Source organism: Liolophura sinensis, chromosome 7, assembly GCF_032854445.1.
Source record: "Liolophura sinensis isolate JHLJ2023 chromosome 7, CUHK_Ljap_v2, whole genome shotgun sequence".
Lineage (NCBI taxonomy): Eukaryota > Metazoa > Mollusca > Polyplacophora > Chitonida > Chitonidae > Liolophura > Liolophura sinensis.
The window spans coordinates 54257375-54280648 of NC_088301.1; the positions used below are offsets into that span (position 1 = coordinate 54257375).

General features: G+C 37.2%; 2 protein-coding genes across 2 annotated transcripts; one reads left to right on the forward strand and one right to left on the reverse strand.

Annotated features, from left to right (window-relative positions):
* Positions 1-198: 198 nt before the first annotated feature.
* On the forward strand, positions 199-14497 carry LOC135471589 (ankyrin repeat domain-containing protein 16-like). The gene is made up of 7 exons (XM_064750876.1): positions 199-733; positions 2017-2139; positions 2725-2822; positions 3142-3293; positions 6423-6581; positions 7950-8028; positions 14002-14497. Exons 1-7 carry the CDS (start codon positions 402-404, stop codon positions 14151-14153), a joined length of 1095 nt encoding a protein of 364 aa, XP_064606946.1. The 5' UTR covers positions 199-401; the 3' UTR covers positions 14154-14497.
* Positions 14498-17153: 2656 nt separating this feature from the next.
* LOC135470394 (tafazzin-like) lies at positions 17154-23020 on the reverse strand. Its single transcript, XM_064749311.1, has 8 exons — positions 22884-23020; positions 21575-21703; positions 21133-21345; positions 20831-20872; positions 20319-20381; positions 19605-19657; positions 19282-19359; positions 17154-18622 (listed from the first exon to the last, which is right to left on the reverse strand). Exons 1-8 carry the CDS (start codon positions 22999-23001, stop codon positions 18527-18529), a joined length of 792 nt encoding a protein of 263 aa, XP_064605381.1. The 5' UTR covers positions 23002-23020; the 3' UTR covers positions 17154-18526.
* Positions 23021-23274: the final 254 nt, after the last annotated feature.

Here is a 23274-nt window from a genome sequence, read left to right on the forward strand (position 1 = left end):
AAATCAAACATTTATCTTAATTAAAGTTAACAGGTTCACTGTAGAAAAATTAACATCTTTACAATACTATAATCGATGGCAATTAAGTGTAAGTGAGAGGAAATTATGTGAATTGTCTACTTTGAATGTAGTTATTAATGGCTTAAGGGTCTTATTTGAATCTCAGCTTGCGCGGGGTTAGTCGCTGGCTGACTGATGTGCTCATATAGGAAGGATTATGAATCGGAAATAGACGGTTGCATCAATCGCCACCGTAGTTTTTCTTCAGTGAAAAGTTGACAGACCTTCTCTGAATTAGATCCATAAACTGTCATCCTGGTAGCATAGTCTGCGAAGTTTAAATTAGTGTACATTACAAATACAAGCAAAAATCTCACTATGCCCTACCACACTGCATAATAATGGAGAGAAAGCTAAAGGAACGATTGTTACAAGCAACCCAGCATGGAGACATCAAAATTGTACAGAAAGCTGTTGATGAGTGTAAGGGAATTAGCACAAGCTGGGCAGACAGTCAATTGAACAAATCATGTGATACTGTTGTACACTTGGCAGTTCGTCATGGTCATGTAAATGTTTTCCAGTATCTCTGTAATAGCTCATGCAACCTCGAAAAACAGAACACGAACGGCAAACGGCCGATCCACGAAGCTGCTCACTTTGGCCAAACAGAATGTCTTAGACTATTGCTTGAGAATGGAGTGCAAGTTGACAGTTTGAAGAGAGCAGACTGGTATGTTGACAAAGGCATTGGTGTGGTAATTGGCACGGATTACTGGATACTTAACATTAAGCCAGATCAAGATAAACAACCTTGATGTAAACAAATAAAAATTGATCAGATCAGAATCTGAATTAGTCCTGTACAATATGACTCTAGTCGCTTTGTACAGGACTAAACCTGATATAACCTTCTATGTTAAAGATGCAGGGCAAGGTGTTTTCTTTCCATTCACAGAAGAAAATCTGAAAGACTTTTGCTACTGTTTTAGAGTAGCCCAAGTAATTACCTTTAACAAAATGTCAGCCTCACCTGTACCTGTTAACGTTCAAATTTGGTAATAAAGTTAAAAAAAATTAAAAATTTATAAAATTTATAAAGCAGGTTGTATTATAAAAGTTTTTAAAACTTTACAATCATTTTAACACTATACATAGTACATATGCAAACCTGATGTTAATTACCAAAAGGCAAAAATTTGAGATATAGATGGATGGTAAACACAGAAATTGTGATACTGTTAGTGAAGATGGATGCATTTTGTCAAAAATCTGGGATATAGCCTCATTAAGGACTGTGTCTCAGTAACTTGTGCTTGTATCCACGAATTTATTACTTTTTCTGTACATGTACATATGACCCATGTTATTTATCCCACTTACACAGAAGAAAGTACATTTCATTCAGGCATTTATATTCTGGGATATGCATAGGCAGCTAATATTCGAAGGCCTGCCTCACTGTAGACAGATTCGAATAGGTTCAGAATATTGTTTTGTCTGATGATTCTTACAAGACTCATTCTGCATGTAAAATATGACACACTGAAATAAAAACCCTGAAGTCCAAAAAGAAGAAATTTGTCATGGTTTTTTGAAATGGAAAAAAACCTACACAGAGAAATGGCGTTTACAACCCTGTGTCAACATGATTCATAAGTGTGCAAGTTATAGCAAGGCATGTGACATCATGCATACATGTATGGTTGCCCGCACCTTTCATTTGCTGGCTGATTCATATCCCTGTGTTTATAATAGTCCCAGATTTGAAGAAACATACTGTTCACCCTGAGACTATGGCTTGGCTTGTATTCATCACAACATTGGTATTAGAAGAAGTACATGTAAAGTTAATTAAGCTTGATATTAAAGTGATGGTTTCTTCACATCAGGTTGTAACATGACTGTAGCATATGCCAGACAATATAAATACTTCAGTTTTATCTGAACATCAAAATTTAGATGGGTGCAGATAAAATCCTGCGATTTTCATGGTATGGTTTGTGTTTCATCCAGGACCCCATTAATGCTGGCTTGCACAAAGAAAAACAAAGATATCATAACATTGCTGCTCGAGCATGGGGCTAACCCTGGCCTGAAGAATAAAGATGGATGGAATAGTTTCCATATTGCATGCAGGTGAGTATGTCCCTGCATTGTTCAAGGCTAATTGTACTAAATGTACTATATATATATATATATACATATATATATATATATATATATATATATATATATATATATATATATATATATATTTATATATATATATGTGCAGTTTGTATGCTGGTGCTGTATACACTGGTAAATGTATTCTAATATTTATAATTATTTTTTTAATGTCCACTATCACATGACCAATTCTACTGTTGCCATGGTATCCATACTGGCAATTTATATCTGCTGTATGCATAGGTGTGACTATGTGTCTAAGCTCCAACTTAAAACTCATGTTGTTTTTCATGTACAATTTTAAATTTTAGTGAGTACATTGATACACATTCAGGGTTGATTTCTCTATTCACAGTTGCTGTGGTAAAGAGATTGCTAATATACACCCAATATCAACTACTTAAATATGAATGCCTTGAGATACATGTACTGCTACATGTATATATATGATTGTCATTCTTGATGCTTATCATATTCACAGTGAATGTTAGATACTGTGTATGTTACATATCAGTCAATGGCAATTTGAAACATGCAATTATATTCTAACAGGGAAGGTCATATGGACATTATATCTTCTCTGCTAAACTGGAAGAAAGATTTATGGGATACGAAAAGTAACAATAGACGAACACCCTTACACACTGCAGGTATTGTACACCTGTTGTTGTAAATGTTCAAATACAAATTCCCAAAAGAGAAAATGTACAAGACTGGAGGTTCCAGGTTAATTAACCATTTTTAAGTACAGTTACAGACATTGTGAAAAAATTAGTTGAATAATTATTTTAATCTACTGATTTAGTAGTTAAAAGGTTTACCAGCGACAGGTGCTTTCTCTGTCTGGAAACATACCAGGTTTTTTGGAAGTGTATTTCCAGTAAACCTAGGAAAATTAATATGCACATGTATGATATCTTTTCTGTATGAAAGGGACTCAAAGAGTTTTTCTTTCTTTCTGCATTTCAGCTTTGCACGGTCACAGGGAAGTAGTGGAGTTCTTAGTAAGTCACTGTGACTACCCCAGTGACGTTACAGATAGTTGTGGCACGACTCCTTTCATGGATGCTGTCAGGACAGGGGATATCCCTGTGGCAGATTTACTACTCCGAAAACATCAGGTGGGTGAAACCCTGTTTCACATAATGAAATATATGTCCTAAGACAGTTTATTTCAGACTCAAAATTAGACTGGTTTAATGGCCAGATTAAAATTCACATTCAAAATGTATTTGACCATCTTAAAAAAACAACCAACAAAAACACAAACACTTGTCACTCTGATCAAGCATGTATTTTGCCAACGTGGGACAAAATTTACTCTTGCATTCATATATTTGAATATGCCCCTGCCACGGCTTTGGCTGGCTCTCTTCTAAGCATGCATAAACCAGAAGATTATACCTGTTGATTCCACTCGCCCTTTTCACATACCATTACATTCTCATGACAACCATGATAAGGTTAATGAAAGACACCAAGAAACCTCTTGCAATCACGAAAGACACCAGCACTGAGCCTGATAAGAACATCACTGTTGTTGTTTTTAACTGGGTGAAATTGGGCCGGTGGTAATAATCAGTTTTTTTGCCTGTCTGTCAGTGGTTTGTTCAAATTTGTGTTTGTATTTTGTATGCCTGTTGAAGTTTAAATGTACCAATCAGATGATAAAAAAATAACTAGCTTTGTATCATGGGTGTACAAATACAATCTATGTATTACACATTTCAAGTTGAAGTGTGAAATCTTTGTATGTACACTGTATGCTTGGGTTTTATGTTTTTCAGTGGTATCACGACTGGGTGCCATTAGGTGTGTGTATACTGTGTCATATAATGTGTCTTCTGGTGACAGGATAGTCCATGGTGCCAAAGTGCTGTGGCCACTGAACTGTCATGCTGAAGACACAAGACATGACACCTCTCACAGTCACATTATACTGACACCAGGCCAACCAGTCCTGTTTCCTTGCTTTAGCCTCTCAGTGCTTACTGCCAAACAAGGCAGCATCAAGTACTGTTTTTAGCTGGCCTTACGAAGTGAGAGAGGGATCAGATGCTGTCGGCAGTGGTGTTGGTATCCAGTTTGGTTAAAGCTTTTGGGCAGTCATAGGGTTGAAATGGCCACCCATAGTACACAGATAGCCAATCATCAGTAACATTTTGCAAATCGAAGACCAAGGAAGTCTTTTACCTAATAGCTCTACATTTTACTCAGCTATTCACAGGGTTGCAATTGCTTCCCATAATACATGGATTGCCAAATACAGTTCACGATTTGCATATCAAAGGCCTGTGGTGAAGTACCACATTGTAACTCCCCACAGTGTGTCTTTACCACCACATTGATTTACAACTCTGTAACATATGTAGTCACTGCTCTGCAACCTTTAGGCATATGATAAACAGTGATAGTTGTGAGAGTATAATAATTTTAGTCTTTCTGGTATGTGTGTATGACAGTGTCCATCATTCTACTTTTTTTTTTCTTTGGTTTAGAGGTCAATATTTGAATGTATTACATGACTTGAACATTTTGAAGTTTTACAAACTGCTCAATCAGGCCAGCTACCAGTATTATTTGCTGAATGCCGTGTTAAAGTCTTTATTATGGCCTTACCCAGGTTTGATCCCAAGTCTCTCGACTTTGTACCAAAGAAAATTTTGAATCCTCAATGAGGCTGCATTGAATTACACCTTTGAGGTCCTTCTGAATGTCACCAGCCCGGATAGCACAGTTGGTAGAGCGTCCGCTTCGGGACCGGTAGATCCAGGATCAATCCTTGATCGAGTCACACCTAAGACTTTAAAAGAGGAAGTTGTAACTTCCTCGCTTGGCGTTCAGCATGAAGGGGATAGTGCAACGACTGGTTGACCCGTATCAGTATAATGGCTTGGGCAGGGCGGCTTACTTGCCTTTGGTAAGTCGTCTCAGTGAAGAAGCACTAAATAAAAGAGCGGTGGAAATCCGTCCTGCAACAAGGAAGCACATTACACGTACATGCACCCTAATGATTCCTTCGTCGTCATATGACTGAAAAATTGTTGAGTACGACGTTAAACCCCAAGCACTCACTCACTCACTCCTTCTGAATGTCTTTATGATGTATATGTAAGCTATGGTCAGGTTGATGCAACACGTGGATTGGCCTGAAAATAACTCATGACGAGTTTCAAAGTTATCTTATATGGCATAAGGTACAAGTAGTTGAAGACCTACCTTCAAGACAGATTTCACTTTTGTAAGCTGATTTGAAAAGCCCAGGAAAAATGTTCTATACCTTTGTGTCAAGCTATTTGCAAGCTATTATAAAATTCCCTGTAAGGGTACAGTATTGTACATGTACAACATATATACAGCTTAGGTGCACTCCATCTACATGTACTTTATGTGTTACATACCGACGGACAGTCAGTCAAACACAGAACAGGTTTTCTAGACTTTTTTTCAAAACAGTTCATTGTATTGAATTTAAAATCTGTATATTATGGCTTCACAATGACAAGTTGCAGATGAGATTCAAGTTTTGAGCTATTTTAACAGTTTTAAGCAAAAAACAAAATGATGGCTCTGATAATTCTTGTGGTGTGGGTTTTTTTGCATAAGGTGCACATCTTATGGTTTTAAAATCCATTGGTAGACACCAGAGCAAAATAGTTTCTGACTGATTGTTTCTTCACGATTGGTTCTTACAGCAGATGGATAATTACAAACTCTTTGTGTTTGGCTACAGACCCCGTAGTAATTTTCCGTAAGCGACAATGTTAACATTTAGCGCTGTAGCTCAGTCCCAAACATTCCATGGTCAATAAGCTTTGGTGCATACCTGGCCCAGCCTGTGAGAAAAAAGCCATAAACATCTTGACATAGGTTGACCGTCAAAATATAGACGTTTCTATGCCGGCAGCTGGGAAGAGCCTAGCAACGTCAAGGGATGTCACTCGCAGCCAGTCACAACCTGTCTCCCTGTGTCCTCTTGCCCCGAATTTCAAACTTTCATCATTAAAACTCATACCTGCCCGAAGCTTAGACAATTTCCATCATTTTGATACCAAGCAGGCACCTGTACACCAAAAATGGCAGGCTGGCACTGCGAAAAAACTTTACACCCTAATATACACAGAATTACATTCGTCTCTCCCGAAAAATAGAAGTTGTAATGGGGTGCCGAAAAACAGAAGTTGTAATGGGGTACTGGATCCATTTAGTAGGCCTACTGTGAGTCCTTTTTTTCTTCTCTACATTTTTAGGCAAATCCAGCAAAGGGAGACAACTCTGGTTACCAGGCCATTCATATAGCAGCTCAGACTGGTCATTCAGAAACTGTTCAGTTTCTGATTACAAAATGTAATGTCAGTATCAACTCCTCCACACATAATGGGATAACACCTCTACATATCGCAGCAAAGGTGAGTCCTAGTTGACATTGCCGTACTTGTATATTGGTGGTCTGATGAGGAACTGGAGAGAGTTAATTCTCCTTATAATTCATGCAGCAGGCAGCCTTCCAGAGTTAGGTTAATGTCATTCAGTTTGAATTTCCCCAGGCTGTACTCGGTTTCCTCCAACCGCCATCATATAAGTGAAATATTATTGAGTAAGGTGTAAACCACCAGTCAAATAAATAAATATTGTAGGATAGCATGGGATGGCATCCACAATGTCCTTATGATAGGTACTAATGTTACATTCAATAAATGAATGAGTAGGGTTCAAAACCACATGGGCATTAAACTACTTGAAGATGATTCAGTCATATTCTTTCAAACATTGTGTATGTAAGTTTATTTACATGTTTATAGATCATACATAGTGTACACTTCTAAGAATGTAATACTATGCAAAATCATAAACAGAATGAAAACATGTGAACTAAGGTTGACCCGTCCAAACCTACAGGCACATGTAGTGCTGTTTACTATTATGGTGTGTAGGTGGGTGTATCCCAGTTGATGTCTGACATTGGCCAATCATATTTCACGAATTTTCAGTCCAAACCAGCATTTGGTTATATCCCTTGTCAGCTGTTTCCTGGTTATGTGACCACAATCCATTTTAATTACCAATGGGTAAGAGAGGCAATAACCTACTTACAAAGTACCTCACTGACTTAGCTCCAAAAGCTCCTGATACCCAAATGGGCAGAGATGCCCTTTTATTATTTATACATCAGTGAAATCCCAGTATTTCCTTCGTTGATAAAAATGATATCTACATTAATTAGATATCACTTTTGTTATTACATTTTGGTATTAGACTGCTTGAGACCTTGACCCCACCTTGACGCGAAGTGTCTTGTGGGTTACCATTCCCACCTCTCACTCGAACAACATTTATGGTATTCAACCTTCACTGTGCAATATCCTGTATTAATCCATTTCCAGAGGAGTATAAAATCAGAACTTCAATCAATTCATTTCAGTCCTATAATGGAACTCTATGTAGATGATACATGTGTATGAGATTGATGTATTTCAAAACCAAAATGTACTGTAGAAAGATTTTTATGAAAACCAGCTATCTGGTTTTATAATCGTCCCCAAATCCTTCTTGCTGTTAAATGATAGTGCTTTAGAAAACAAGCTATAAAGTAGCTATGATTTAATTTCGACAGAAATATTTAGCTTGTTAATTTAGCTTACTAACTATAATTGTTTTTTGGTGTGTCTGTGTCGAGGTGGGGAGGGGGCATTAATTTTTTGGAGAAACTTCAAAAGTAAGATGTATTAAAAACAATTTTCAGCAAATAATCTGAGAATTTTTACTATATATTGTAGGAAGGACAGGTCGAGGTGATAAAAACTCTTGTTGAAAATGGGGCATGTTTGAATGCAGTTGACAGCAAAGGAAGGACAGGTAGGCTGATTCAGATGTTTTCCAGATACAACTTTTAGGTAGTGGTAGAATTTGTTATTCTGCACTTTTGCAAAAGCTTCATTCTTAGGTTTCACCACTGTTTCTCCTGAAGAGAAATAGTACTGTTTCTCCTATCACTTTTTCTTCTACAGCTATGCTACTGTTCGTTCCACACTTTAATACCACTGTTTCTCCTACATAACAATGCCATCTTCAATCCACACATAAATACCACTGTTTCTCCTACATAACAATGCCATCTCCATTCCACACATTAATACCAATGTTTCTCCTACATAACAACACCATCTCCATTCCACACAGTAATTCCCTCGTTTCTCCTACATAACATTGCCATCTTCATTCCACGCTTTAATACCACTGTTTCTCGTACATAACAATGCCATCTTCATTCCACGCTTTAATACCACTGATTCTCCTCCATAAAAATGCCATCTTCATTCCACACTTTAATAACACTGTTTCTCCTACATAACATTGCCATCTTCATTCCACGCTTTAATAACACTGTTTCTCCTACATAACATTGCCATATTCATTCCACGCATTAATACCACTGTTTCTCCTACATAACAATTCCATCTTCATTCCACACATTAATACCACTGTTTCTCGCACATAACAATGCCATCTTCATTCCACACATTAATACAACTGTTTCTCCTACATAACAATGTCATCTTCATTCCACACTTTAATACCGTTGTTTCTCCTACATAACAATGTCATCTTCATTCCACACAGTATTACTTCATTCCACACAGTATTACCATTGTTTCTCGTACATAGCAATGCCATCTTCATCCCATACATTAATACAACTGTTTCTCCTACATAACAATGCCATCTTCATTCCACACATTAATACCCTTGTTTCTCCTACATAACAATTCCATCTTCATTCCACACATTAATACCACTGTTTCTCACACATAACAATTCCATCTTCATTCCATGCATTAATACCACTGTTTCTCCTACATAACAATTCCATCTTCATTCCACGCATTAATACCACTGTTTCTCGTACATAACAATTCCATCTTCATTCCACACATTAATACCACTGTTTCTCACACATAACAATTCCATCTTCATTCCACGCATTAATACCACTGTTTCTCCTACATAACAATTCCATCTTCATTCCACACATTAATACCACTGATTCTCGTACATAACAATGCCATCTTCATTCCACACAGTAATACCATTGTTTCACCTACATAACAATGTCATCTTCATTCCACATAGTAATACCACTGTTTCTCCTACACAGGAATGCAGCCCTCAAGATTTGAAAAATCTGCTCAACCAGAAAAAAAAGGTCTTGTGAAATTTACTTCGCAGAACCTTAAGTTCATTTAAGCATATTATTTTTGCATAACCCCTGGGTTATACAAATGGGTTTCACAGGAATTGGTTATGAAATTTGAAGTGCTACTTCAGTCAAATGATATGTTTCATAAGTCTACTAAAAACGGACATAATTTACACATATTACTAATTGGGAAGTAAAAAAAAAATTCACTGTTTTGGTGCAGTAAGTTGGCATTTTAAAGTCTATTTTGAAGTTGTGTCGAGCACGCCCAAAGACAACTGCCGAGGTGGAGTGTTATGTGCATGAAGTCACAGGTAGATCCTCACTGTAGCTAAATGGCAGATAACGAGAAAACATTTGATTGGGAAGAATTGGATGAGAGCGATGATGAAGTCGTCTTAAAGTGTTCTGAGTTTATGTGATTGAGTTGATGTGTAATTAAATCGGCACAAAACCTCTGTTTGCTGGAATATCAAACAGCTATTAGTTCAACTCAGATGTGAAAGTCTCAGGATTCGACAGTGAAATGCTGCTAAACTTACATGTGGGTTACGTATGGGTAGTAGTCATTATGTTCATAGCAGCATGCCAATTTCTATAGCAGTTATATTCAGCAGTACCAAATAATATTATAATACCATCAACTTCAGGGAGTCTACCTGCTCACCTGCACGTGGACTACTCTCTTGTCCGCCATATTGTGTATACGTTGACCCTTGTTACTGACACATTTCTTACACAGCCTGGCTGACAACACTATTCATCCTCTAAAATAAATTTACTGAGAGAGTAGGTCTACTATCTTGCTTCCTGGTGAATCATGAATGGGACTGAATTCATAGCATTCTTCTGAAAAATGCTTCAAGCACAAAACAGTGGTTGTGGTTGCAGTTGTGGTTGTGTCCTGAGGGCTCGTTGGTCTGGATGAAAGTTGCCCACAGCATCGCCTTTCCCTTGTCTTTGGGCCACCTGTGTAGGCTCACACTGTCGTTGTTAATGCAGAACAGCTGTAGGCAACACATTTCTGAACCATCGCGCTCAACTTTAAAAATCTACTTTTCTGTGTACTTTGTTTGGCAAGTCTATTACTGGTCTCTACTGTTAACTATATGACTAACTCACATGTCTACTTGTGACATCATAAAGTACACGGACACGAAAATTACCGAGTGCAAACAGGTTTTGGGGCAAATCCCAAAGTTGACAAAAAAAACAATCCACTGAAAAAAAAAAACATTATATTTGGAGAAAATCAACTTTTTAATCTACTCACACTAAAACTATATACCAAACTTTCACTTTTTGATGATGTAATTTTACTGAACTAGGACTTAAATTACATTTAGATTTAATAGTGGACAAGTACTGGACTCTCCCAGTACAGTAAGCAACAGTCGTCCATTAAGAGGTCGCCAAATGTCGGACTTGCAGGTTTATAGATTTCAGACTTGCTGGGAAACGCTTTTTCAGTTCCGTGTACTTGTTTCGCCACAATTTCTACTATGGGAACTGATTTCGCTCATTTTTAAATTTATGTGACCTCTGCGCAAACTGAACGTTTCCCAGTTTTTGAGAGCTGGGAATGCCACTGTTGCCTACTGTGGCCAAGTGGATAGAGCTTCCACCACAAGGTCGGCAGACCTTCAGTAGCAGCATGGACTCGCCCTACCACAAAAAGACATAGTACATGTATATGTACACACGCCTAATGACTCCTCGTACTTAAGTACGACATTAAACCCCAAGTATACATACATTTCTCTCATAATTTGCCTGTGTCAATGATTTAACAACAGTGATGTAAATTTTCAATAATCCACGCATTGTATAAATAAACTGAAATTTTGATTGGTCTCCTGAACATTCATTGACAAGCTTATGCAATGAAAAACTCCATACTGACTACTTCCATTGTTTGTTGCTGTGGAAAAAAAAAAGGCAGGCTAGCAATCACTGACTACACTGCAATAGCTGTTTCTAGGTAACAAATGGTTAAGTTTTTTAAACACTGGATACGCTTAAAATTAATCTTCATGAAATGTGAAAAATACCAAAGGCTGTTGAAAGGAATAAAGCGCTCGGCTCTAAATGCCTAAATGGGCTGAGGCTAAAACAAGGTACCCGAACACAGAAACAAGAGTTCAACCATCCACGACAGCAGCATCGGTATCAGATTTTTATGAAATGAAACACTTACAAACTTACCTTACTACTTTGTAGAGCACCAAAGAGTTGTCTCGTGTGTATGAACTGATGTACCTCAAGATTATTCTTAGATCTAGTCCATTTTATTTACCACATCAAACATGATAATTGGCCACACTGTGACCTTTTGATTCAACATCACGTTTAAGGGTCTACCATCACATGGAAAGTCCAAAACAGAGCCAAAATGAAGCCCTGTGAAACACAGTTTGTTGCATTCTCAAATTTCCATGATGGATTGTAAGACAAGCAAATAAGTTTTGAGGTGAATTTTTGGCTTCAAAAGCCTAAATTTGAATATTTCATTCAGTATGATTTTCAAAATCACCGCTCCTCACACCCTGCAAGTCATTGTGTGACGTCATAGACATAAGTTTTGGAGCCAAATGTTTTGATAAATGAGCATTTATGAATGCTGATATTTTCAAAAAAATTAAAGCTCTTCATCTCATTGTGCAAGAGAGTGTTATGTTTTCTGATTACAGAAATCACAGATTTCCTCAATGTTCTCTTGGGCTATGTTTAGTTGAATGTGTGATTCAGCTCCAACCGTTTCACATATATTGATATCAGTACGCATCTCATTTACATGCTTGTCAAAATCATCAAACATTGTCTTCTCTATCAACCATCTAAAACCACAAAAAAGTAAATTATGAGATTATGATTACATCAAATCAAGTTTTAAATGAAAATTACACCACTTGTTTGATAAAATTGATATAATGAGTCATATTGTAGATTGTATATCATCTGTATATACCACTGTTTCTCCTACACAGTAATACCACTGTTTCTCCTACACAGCAATACCACTGTTTCTCCTACACTCCTACACAGTAATACCACTGTTTCTCCAACACACCAATGCCTCTATTTCTCTTACACAGCAATGCCACTACACAGCACTGTTTCTCCTACACAGCAGTGCCACTGTTTCTCCTACATAGCAATGCCACTGTTTCTCCTGCTCAGCAATACCACTGTTTCTCCTAAACAGCAGTGCCACTCTTTCTCCTACACAGCAATGTCAGTACAAAGCAATGACACTGTTTCTCCTACACAGCAATACAACTGTTTCTCCTACACAGCAGTGTCACTGTTTCTCCTACACAGCAATGCCACTGTTTCTTCTACACCACATTGCCACTGTTTCTCCTACACCGCAATGCCACTGTTTTTCCAACACGATACATGACAGTACTTGTCAAAACAATTGAGATAGAGACGGCCACGTCTCAATGAGGTGATGTTTGAAAGAATTTGCTGCAGTTGTATAAATAAGGAGCTCTGTTGGAGATGCATAAAATGTCAATTCAAGCATGTGGAAATGGTATGGCGAATGCCTCAGAGTTTTTCCCGAGTGGTGAATTTTTAGAGGCAAATAAATGTCATAAAATGTTTCTTTTGGTGCTGAAACTTACATTTTGTCAGTGAGATATCATCCTGCCTTCTACACAATGCAACCCCAAATGACCTTTCTAAGACGAAAATGACGGCCTCGATAGCACAGTTGGTAGAGCATCAGTTGGTAGAGCATCCGCTTCAGGAGCGGTGGAAATCCGTCCTGCAACAAGGAGGCACATTACATGCACTCTAAGTATTCCTATGTTGTCATATGACTGAAGGATTGTTAAGTACGACGTTAAACCCCAAGCACTCACTCACTCACTCTAAGATAAATAGAGAGGGGCCTCCATGGTTCAGTTGGTTAGCGCGCTAGCGCAGCGTAATGACCAAGGAGTTTCTCACCAAGGCCGTCGCTGTGAGTTCAAGTCCAACTCATGCTGGCTTCCTCTCAGGCAGTTTGGAGAAGGTTTGTCAGCAACCTGCGGATGGTCCTGGGTTTCCCCCAGGCTCTGCTCGGTTTCCACCCACCATAATGCTGGCCGCCATCGTATAAGTGAAATATTCTTGAGTACGGTGTAAAACACCAATCAAATAAATAAATAAATAAATAAATAGAATTTTCAATCAGACAAAATGTGTGAGGTAGTCATGGGTGAAATTTATAAGTAACACATTCATGTGTACTTGTATGCACATGTATACTCCTAGAGAGTATCTCTCTTGTACATATGCTCTTGTCTTGAAGCGATGAAATCGTGATGTTGTGGAACTGTGTAAATGTGTTTTTGTAGAATTGTCAACGGTATCCCTTGAAGTGAAGAAATCAAGCTATGTTCACTATAACCAGTCCAGAAGTGCATGCAGAAACATGTTATGATGTACATGTAGCTAAGGTTAGGAATGCAATATTACCTTCGTTCAGGTTTGGTCTTTGATGTTTGTGCATACATTGAAAGATCTTACATAAACACCTGGCTACCTGCATCGGTGCACATCCCATCATTAAACTGTTACGTAATACCCACTTTACCAATGGATTAGATTTATGTGAGGTCACCTGTTTTTATCTGTTCCAGCTCTTCACATTGCCTGTGGGGCCTGTCACCCAGCTGCTGCAAGAACTCTCCTCCAGAGTGGTGCTGATCCTCAGGTTAAAGATCAAAGCAACAGAACACCCTTTGAAATGACATCATCTATGGACATACTACACCTGTCAACTGTTAATTGACTCACAAGTCGAGTCTTACACTCCTGTGGCTAAATATCTGTGTTTACATGGGATACTTTAAAAATATATCATTGTGATACTACAGTAATTCGCAGCATGAAGCTATGACTAAATATATTTATATTTAAGAGAAAAAAAAGTTTTAGTATTTACCTTCAAGGTGTGGTTTTTGGTCCTGAAGACCATTTGCTCAAAGCTCAAAGGACTATCATACCACATTTAGGTGTAGACATGTACATGTACATAATGTAAATAACTTAATATGAGATACTGGAAAAATGTGATATTTTGTGACCTTTCATGTATCATTACATTACATCACAAAATTTATGACAGTGCCTCTTGTTTGTAAACAAGAGTGATATATCTAAAAGCATTGCATTTATTGTGCGGAGGTTTTTCATACATGTAAAGCTCAACATTACACCAGGGGGATGTTCCGTTGTTGATGTTTTGTTTGTAACTTATAAAATTAACAACTTAATCGCTAGTGTGTATTCTGTACATGTATTTAGCTCAAGCTTTGCATACATAAACTGCAATGACACGAAGAAGGTGTTCTTTTTCTTGAAGTTGCTAATTACCATCAGTAACAAAATTTATGACTTAGTTACTATTTTGTTACATTGTATATTAAGATATCTCAGAAAGTACTTTTGGATTACTCCCAACTTTAACATTCGTATGTTCTAAAGCTGAGTTTTTTGGTAGCCAAGCTTCTTTGCTTCAATAGACTTGCTACCTCTTCTATTTTTCATGTGTGTATTGCACACCTTCATTTAACTATGTGTCTGTTATCAGTTGTATGTAAGCCTATTCAGTATACAGTGTATTAGGCTACTACTCATAATATTATCTTCACCAGATGTCTCAAATCAAATCAGCAGGAAATATTAGCCCATGTTGCATAAGAGCAGAAACTGATTTGATGAGAGGGCATTGATGCACATGTACTTGGACTTGGTGCCGTTATGGATGACCTGTTGTGAATTTTCACAGACAACAAAAGTATATCTATTTCACCAGTTATACATACATGTACATGTAATAGTAAATGAATCTGCCAAGAGATTTTTTGCTTATACTAGGTTAGTCATGTTTTTTTTTTTTGTCATGGAAAGTTGAGTGCCTAGGGCTAACCACAGACCTTTTGCTATCTGCTGATGAACTTTCCCATGTGTGATGTAGGCCTACTATTGCAATAGGCTATGTTACATTTGATTTAAGTTACACCCTCTTCATAAAATAGGTCCAAGATATGCATAACATTTTTGTTGACAACATGTTGTCAATAATCTATGCAAAAGTCCTATTGAATAGTAGAGAAATCTGTAAATTCCATGTTATATCAACATATTGCCAGGAATTAAATACATTTATGTTTATGTCTATACATGTATGTATTCCACACTGTATAAAGTTGTAAGGCTGCTCTGGTGGTGGACTTGGTTCCAAACACTAAGATATAAACTAATATTCAGTTTTACAATTTGGATTTAATCCTTTGTACGGAAGTTTCTATTCGTAAAAGGTACAAATCTTTGGCCTGTTTTAAGTACATTCCTCCCTACAACCGGGCTTAGTTGTTCAATTTATGATAGTCCTGCTGAGTGAAGTGTGCACCAACTTTGGGAACAATACATCACAGTAAAGGAGTCTTGTTAAGGCTGTCATTATCTACCTCCTAAACCATGTATTTTTTATTTCATTGGCGATTTGTACTTATATCGTCCATAACCCTCCAGAGGTGATGTACAAGTACCGGTCATCATGTCCGTCGACAGATCTGTCTGTAATGATTTCTTGTTCACACAACTCTTTCCCCAGTTCTACCCAGACATTTGTAAGACTTATCAGTTATAGTTGTCACCCTTTTGAAGAATCTGGATTTTGAGACCTTGTCAATGCAGATTCTCTCATTCTAATGGGATTCATGAATCTTAACAGATGTGTTTGGAACATATAAAAAAGCGCTTTATTTTACGTGCACACCATATCTGATGCCTTTTGTCAGATGTATGCACACTCTTTTCAAGACCTTTACCATTTGGCTAGTTACTGACAAACTTTACCAATTGGCAAGTTACTGACGAACTTTACCGATTGGCAAGTTACTGACGAACTTTACCATTTGGCAAGTTACTGACGAACTTTACCAACTGGCATGTTACAGACAAACTTCACCATTTGGCATGTTACTGACGAACTTTTCCGATTGGCAAGTCACTGACAAACTTTACCATTTGGCAAGTTAATGACAAACTTTACCATTTGGCAAGTTACTGACGAACTTTACCATTTGGCATGTTACAGACAAACTTCACCGTTTGGCAAGTTACTGATGAACTTTACCGATTGGCAAGTTACAGACAAACTTTACCAATTGGCAAGTTACTGACGAACTTTACCGATTGGCAAGTTACTGACAAACTTTACCATTTGGCAAGTTACTGACAAACTTTACCAACTGGCATGTTACTGACAAACTTTACCAACTGGCATGTTACAGACAAACTTCACCGTTTGGCAAGTTACTGATGAACTTTACCGATTGGCAAGTTACAGACTAACTTTACCATTTGGCATGTTACTGACGAACTTTACCATTTGGCATGTTACTGACAAACTTTACCATTTGGCAAGTTACTGATAAACTTTACCGATTGGCAAGTTACAGACAAACTTTACCATTTGGCATGTTACATGAACAAAATTTTTTCGGCTGGAACCGTATGTCATGCTCTGAGTAAATTTTCAAAACGTGCACATGTACCTGCATTACATACATTTACATCAGGTTCTAACACAAAAGTTTGAAAGGGACTAACACACGTGTGTAGGACAGGGTCAAACACAAGCATGTAGGATAAGGTCTAATACAAACCTGTAAGACGGGGCTAACAATTTGTGTAGGACATTCCTGGGTACACATAAGGGTAGTAAGGGGCCTATTAAAACACACTGAAGCACAAACAAGAAATCCTAGAGAAAAATTCCATCAGAATCTTTATTCCAAAACAAAGTGAATGTGAATGAGTGGAGATTGGTTACTGTGTTAAAGTTATGCAAAATCAACTTACGGCCATGGGAAGTGGCGTACCTTGGCCAGCCTGTTGCCAGGAAAGATGTTATTATGAAAGACCACCTCACACTGAGAGTTAAATGTACCATAGGTTACATGTACTTAAATCTGAATTTGCAAGATCTACTTTGGTTTACCATGGAAAATACATGTTGCACCTGTGAAAAGACTAACATTTCATGAAATATGTTCAATATGGTATGCATCAGAGCTACAGGTAAAATATTAAAACTGCTTAGATAAACAGCTCTCCAAGCCTTGAACAATGCAAGTCAATATCTGAGCTTTTTAGTTTTACCTTTCTTAACGGCAAATATTTAAACCCAGCCATATGCACAGCAGAATGCCTGTGCTAATAACATTATCGTATCACGCCAATAACATCTAACAGACTACAATGAACGGTCCCACAAGCATCATCAGCTGCTTACAGTGACAAAGACCCACAGACAGTGATAGTGGGCCAATTAAAGAGAGATGAAGGCAACAGGATCCTGCAGGAATAAAGAGCATACATTTACATATTTTTCCCAGTGATTACCATGATGTACTTACATTTATCTAAGGCTTTGGAAATTGTAAATATTGACTGTTGGAAAAGGTGATATACAGAGTAAGCTTGCACATTTCTTCAAGATATTCAACTTATACAAAAAATAAGTACAAAATGTGCTTTATAGGTTAACATGAGTGTGTACAAAGTCTCTAACAACAAACTTTATACTTTTGCACAGAATAAATACCTGGAAAGAATGACACTTAAATTCACTACATGCAATGTAACGTTTACCTCTAAGAAAGGGTCATCATAATCTTTTGTAAGCTTAAACAGAAGCAAAATTAGTATCTGGAAGAAACAAAAAAAAATTGTCACAAACTGTCAGAATCAAACTGCACTGTAAATTAACATCAGTCTTTGCAAGAAATGACAAATATTCAGTTGGACAAACTGCGAATCAAACTTCTGTGAGGGAACATTGCGATGAAATGGCAGAAGTATGGATTGTGTCAAAACTGTTGGAATCCAACTGTACTGCCAAAGAACAATATCTCGGAGAATTGACAAAAACACCCATTGTATCAAGAACTGTCACAATCAAAAAGCACTGCAAGGGAATAACTGCTGCTGCCTATTGTTATTTCTTTTTTTCACTCAAATTTCATACATTACACAGCTGACAATTTCTGAAATCATGGACAGAAAATATTGATTGCTGGTGGATAACAGTGATGATCACAGCACAAAAAACGATTTCATGAAGTCACACACAATGAGCTTTGGCCTTTATTGTCAACTATTCCAGGCAGCATGAATTTGTTCTGCCTGTACCCTGAGAACTCTCAATTCCTCTTGAATGCAATCTGTGATGAACTTCCGTATTTCCCTCTGAAATAGAACATGAAACTGTCACACAGATGGTTTACTTTCTCAAAAATACATGGATATTTAATATTTCCATCAAAGTCAATGCAACCATAATTTATAATCTTCAAAATAAATGTATACAAACACATATCAATCCTGTGGTGGGAATTATGCTCCATATATGCTGGTAGTGTTAAACACAATGGCACCACACATTTTCATAGACTGAGAATTTAATGTACGAATGGCTATTTTCCATTGCTCAACCAGACGAATCAAATTTAATACATCTTTCGCAACCGTTTTAACCAATCACTACCTTATGGCCACCAAGCAGTGCCTAGTACCTAAGAGAAAAGGAAGCTGGGGAACCTTAACATTCTCTGTCCAGATCGATAAACCTCACATGTGCATTTGATGGTCCCAGGATTTAAATGTAAGACATGCACAGTTTTTTCTTACTGAGAATAGATCCTAAACTGTACATTTGTTTAAAACTCGTAGATATACAATGATATACAATGATACACTGCTCACTGTAGCTTATACTAAGCCATCACACAAACAGTAAAAGAGAGCATACAAGAAGATTCTTGATTATTAAATACATATGTTTGTGGCTGACTTAAAATTCTATCTACACATTATAAAATATTCAGTTCAATATCTGTGAGACTTACTGGTGTTTTGTGAGCTTGTTTTAAATGACTGATTTCCTCTGAGATCTCGATAGGCTCTCCAACAAGGACGGTCACTCTCTGTTAAATCAGATACAGATCTGTATATGGGATCTTACATCAACTTGTCTTGAACATGCATGCAATTTTGTCCAAAGAACAACTTTAAGATTAGAGCTTACTTATTAATTTAAAAATTAAAAACATCTCCCTGAATATTGGGAAACATTAGTCAACACAATGACCTTCACAAATACTGAATTCTAATCTGTTAATACATGTACATACAAATATACACTGCATTAATATCTAACTGTCCATCATACCTTTCTTATCCTGGGTATGTAAGGCTCTCTGTTCGGCAGAATATCATCAATACCTATAACATACCATAATTTATATTAAAAAAATATAATTTATTCTTGGAAGTACCATTCCAGTCAAACACATTTTCTTCATTCTCCTCTTCATTCCATTGGTGTAGAAATCCCTCTATTCTTTGTTGTTTTTGCTCACACGATGATCTTGCTCACAACAAAGCCATGGTCATTCCATCATTTATTTATGTAACTAAAAGATTTATACATGTACTTTGTGACTAAGACATGTATTTTCACATATTCAAGACTGCAGACATTTGCTGTTACACTCATGCCATCACACTTTACTCTCAGACACGGTGGATGTAAACATGAATAACATTGGAAGTTAATACAAAACTCCATGTTTTCAAATATCTGAATGTTTGCGGTCTTGAATATGTGAAAATACAAGTGTCAACTGAGTATTTGGCCCAATGTTACTCATTCCCCTAAACCTTCCTGTGGTATCTTTCACCTGATTGTCTGCTTACCATGGCATCATGCGAGTGAAGTGCTCCGAATATGTGGCCTGGAAAATATTAATGACTGCTAGTTGGCTGCACTGAAGAATTAATACTGCATTGGAACCCACCAAATATCAATTCCTATTAGAATATTATCTGGAGAATGTTAGCAATGTTCTTGGATATGTTTCTGACAATACTACACCATACTTACCCAAATGAAACATTGGTATGATGACTGGGGTGATGTTACATTCAGATATAAGTCGTCCTACTCCTGAAAGAGGAAATAAAACAGCTCTATAAAACTTAAAGGGCTACAGGTACTTTAATTCAAAGAGAGACTGGGTGAAAATTTAACATAATATAAAGGGACACAAATGAAACAGAGCTAATGATAAGAATCCACATACTAAGCTTCACTTCAATATGACAAATAGTTCTGGATAAGGTCAGAAAAAATGTTAAAAGTCCAAAACAGGACAACAGCTCTAATGCTGCTAAAAATGGGCAAACACAATGAACTAGACGATGATCAGTAACTTGTCATATAACTTGTCAATAAAAAAAAATCAATGTGAAAAAGAAAAAAAAAAATCTGAGAAACTGATGTGTGTTGAGCCTATGTGATAAGAGGAATGACGAGGGGTAACCCTATAGTTTCCTCTGGTAGTGGTAAGGGATGGAATGAAAAATAATAAAATGGATAACCATGACTGCACATACCCCATTTGAGTCGCAAATGTTCTTTGTTTAGGTTAACTCTCCCTGAAATAAATAAAGAGTACTTACACACTACTTTATTTAATTTATTTTAAATTTTACAAAACCAATAAAAAATGGTATCGGTACTTTGAATTTCCACCTTTTCTATACATCTATACACTCTGAACATTCTGAAGGTATTGTCATCTAACTATCCAGTTAACTAATCTTCAGGTCCAGTCCTTTGAGAAATATTTACTTTCTAAAACTGTACAAACCTTTTAATCACTTCCAGTGAGACAATACACATGTAGTTATCTCACCTTCTGGAAAAAAGTGCACCCAATGACCTTGTTTTAGCCTGTCTGACAGGAAGCCCATGCCTCGCTGATACACACCATCACATCTACGAAGAGCTACACTCTTCCCAAGACTGAAAAACAAGGCGTGGATGTAATTGGTGTAGCATATGTTATGGGCTGCAGGTGACCATCGCATCAATTTGTGATTTACCAGATGCTTGCATTTCAACGTTCCTGTCAAATAAAATAAAAAACAGAGTAGTCCAAATACTTGAAAAGAGTATCCATGCATAGCAGAAAGTTGTGTTGTCTCAGGTATTTTACCTTTTTTACTTTTACTTCACAAACATCATGTAGAGAAGTGTTTACTACAATAAAAAACACTACAAAATGCAAATAGATGTACGTATGTCACATAGATATGAAATAAAGACCTTTATGATAGTCCTAATTCATGACCTACCCCAAAGCAAAGGCTCATCAAAACAACTGTAATGGTTAGCAACTGTTATCAATCCTTGTTCTGGCAGACGATTTTCCAAAGCTTTATATAATAACTCCTTGTTGACTAAATTCAAAGAGTTGAATCCACCTGAAAGACAATCACTTCATGTCTTCAAGAAAATACAGCTTGCAAAATGAAAAACAACATTATATATGTTGTAAATAGCTCAGCCCGATTTCTTCCATCATAATACTGGACACTATTGTATAGCGGTAAGTGAAATATTCTTGAACCTGAAAGACAATCACTTTATGTCTTCAAGAAAACACAGCTTGCAAAATGAAAAACATTATTATATATGCTGTAAATAGCTCAGCCCGATTTCTTCCATCATAATACTGGAGACCATCGGTAAGTGAAATATTCTTGAGCACCACACAGCATAAAATACCAATCAAATAAATAAATAAGCATATTTATGTTTACAGGATTGCTAGCTTTAATACAAACAACCTACAGATCGCTGTTATTTTCTTATTTTATTGGAGTTTCACATACTTTATTTGTGTTTATTATTGACACCATATATTTGCATATCCTATCACTGAATCACCATGTAACGAATTTGTCATGCAAAGAACAATCAATTCAGTGCAGAAGACCAATGTATATGTGAATCGCTGCAGCGATGGGACCATTGTTGGGCCCCAACCAAGGGAGATAACCTACTCAGTAGACACATTTGACATCTGCAGGATTCAAGAATATATCTGTACCCCACGTGACCCCATTGTTGCCCAATGAAAAGTGTATTTTGTCTCACGCATGATAAAGTGATATATTGGTACCATGCACCTTACAGCACATACATCTCATACATTCCCTTTACATCACTGCCACGTACGGCACAACTAGCAAATTTTTTAAAGAAATCTTGAACGTCACAGGGGTCACGGTGAGGAGGCAGGAAGTGATGTCAGACGACACAAACGCTCCGTTTCAACCTTTGTTTCTGATAATGACGATACTTGATACAAATCCATTCTCTTCATCTAAAGTATGAACAACAAGATTCTAACAAACACCGGAAACAATTTTATCAACGAATGTTAATTATTGTTCCGCGTGAGGATTTTAATGGTGAAGCTAAGCCTACGGGCGTCACACAGGCTCCAAAGGTCAAGCTCTTCTAATGGTGGCAGTGATGTAAAGCGAAGGTAAAACCAACACATAGACGCCCTGGCGCTGCAAGGAGTATGATACCGGTACATGTAATTTGTCTACTGCTCGGTCAGGCCTTCAAAAACACAGCCCATGGTACATTTACCTAACCAAAGTTTGCTGAGGAGACCCACTGTATAAACTGCAATTTTGCTGCCAATCATCCATAATCTTGTGCTATTTCGCGGATTTTGTATTTTCAGCCACCGTTGGTCATAACACATCTTTCATCTCTGATATCAGTGCCGTCGCTTCTTGTAGCTCAACAGTAGCGTCATCTAGTGGGAATTCCCCATCCTTACTAAACAAGGGTAGATAACTCAGCTTTACATGACTCCGTGCCTGATGTACATGCGTTGACTAACATGATGCATCTGACGTGTTTAAAGCAAACCGTTTCCGTACATTTTGTATTTTTTTTTTTTATATTATACAGTGGTTTAGGAAACGGGAAGCTGGAGGTGGGTAGGGGTGGGGGTGGTGTTAGGCCCGGTTAC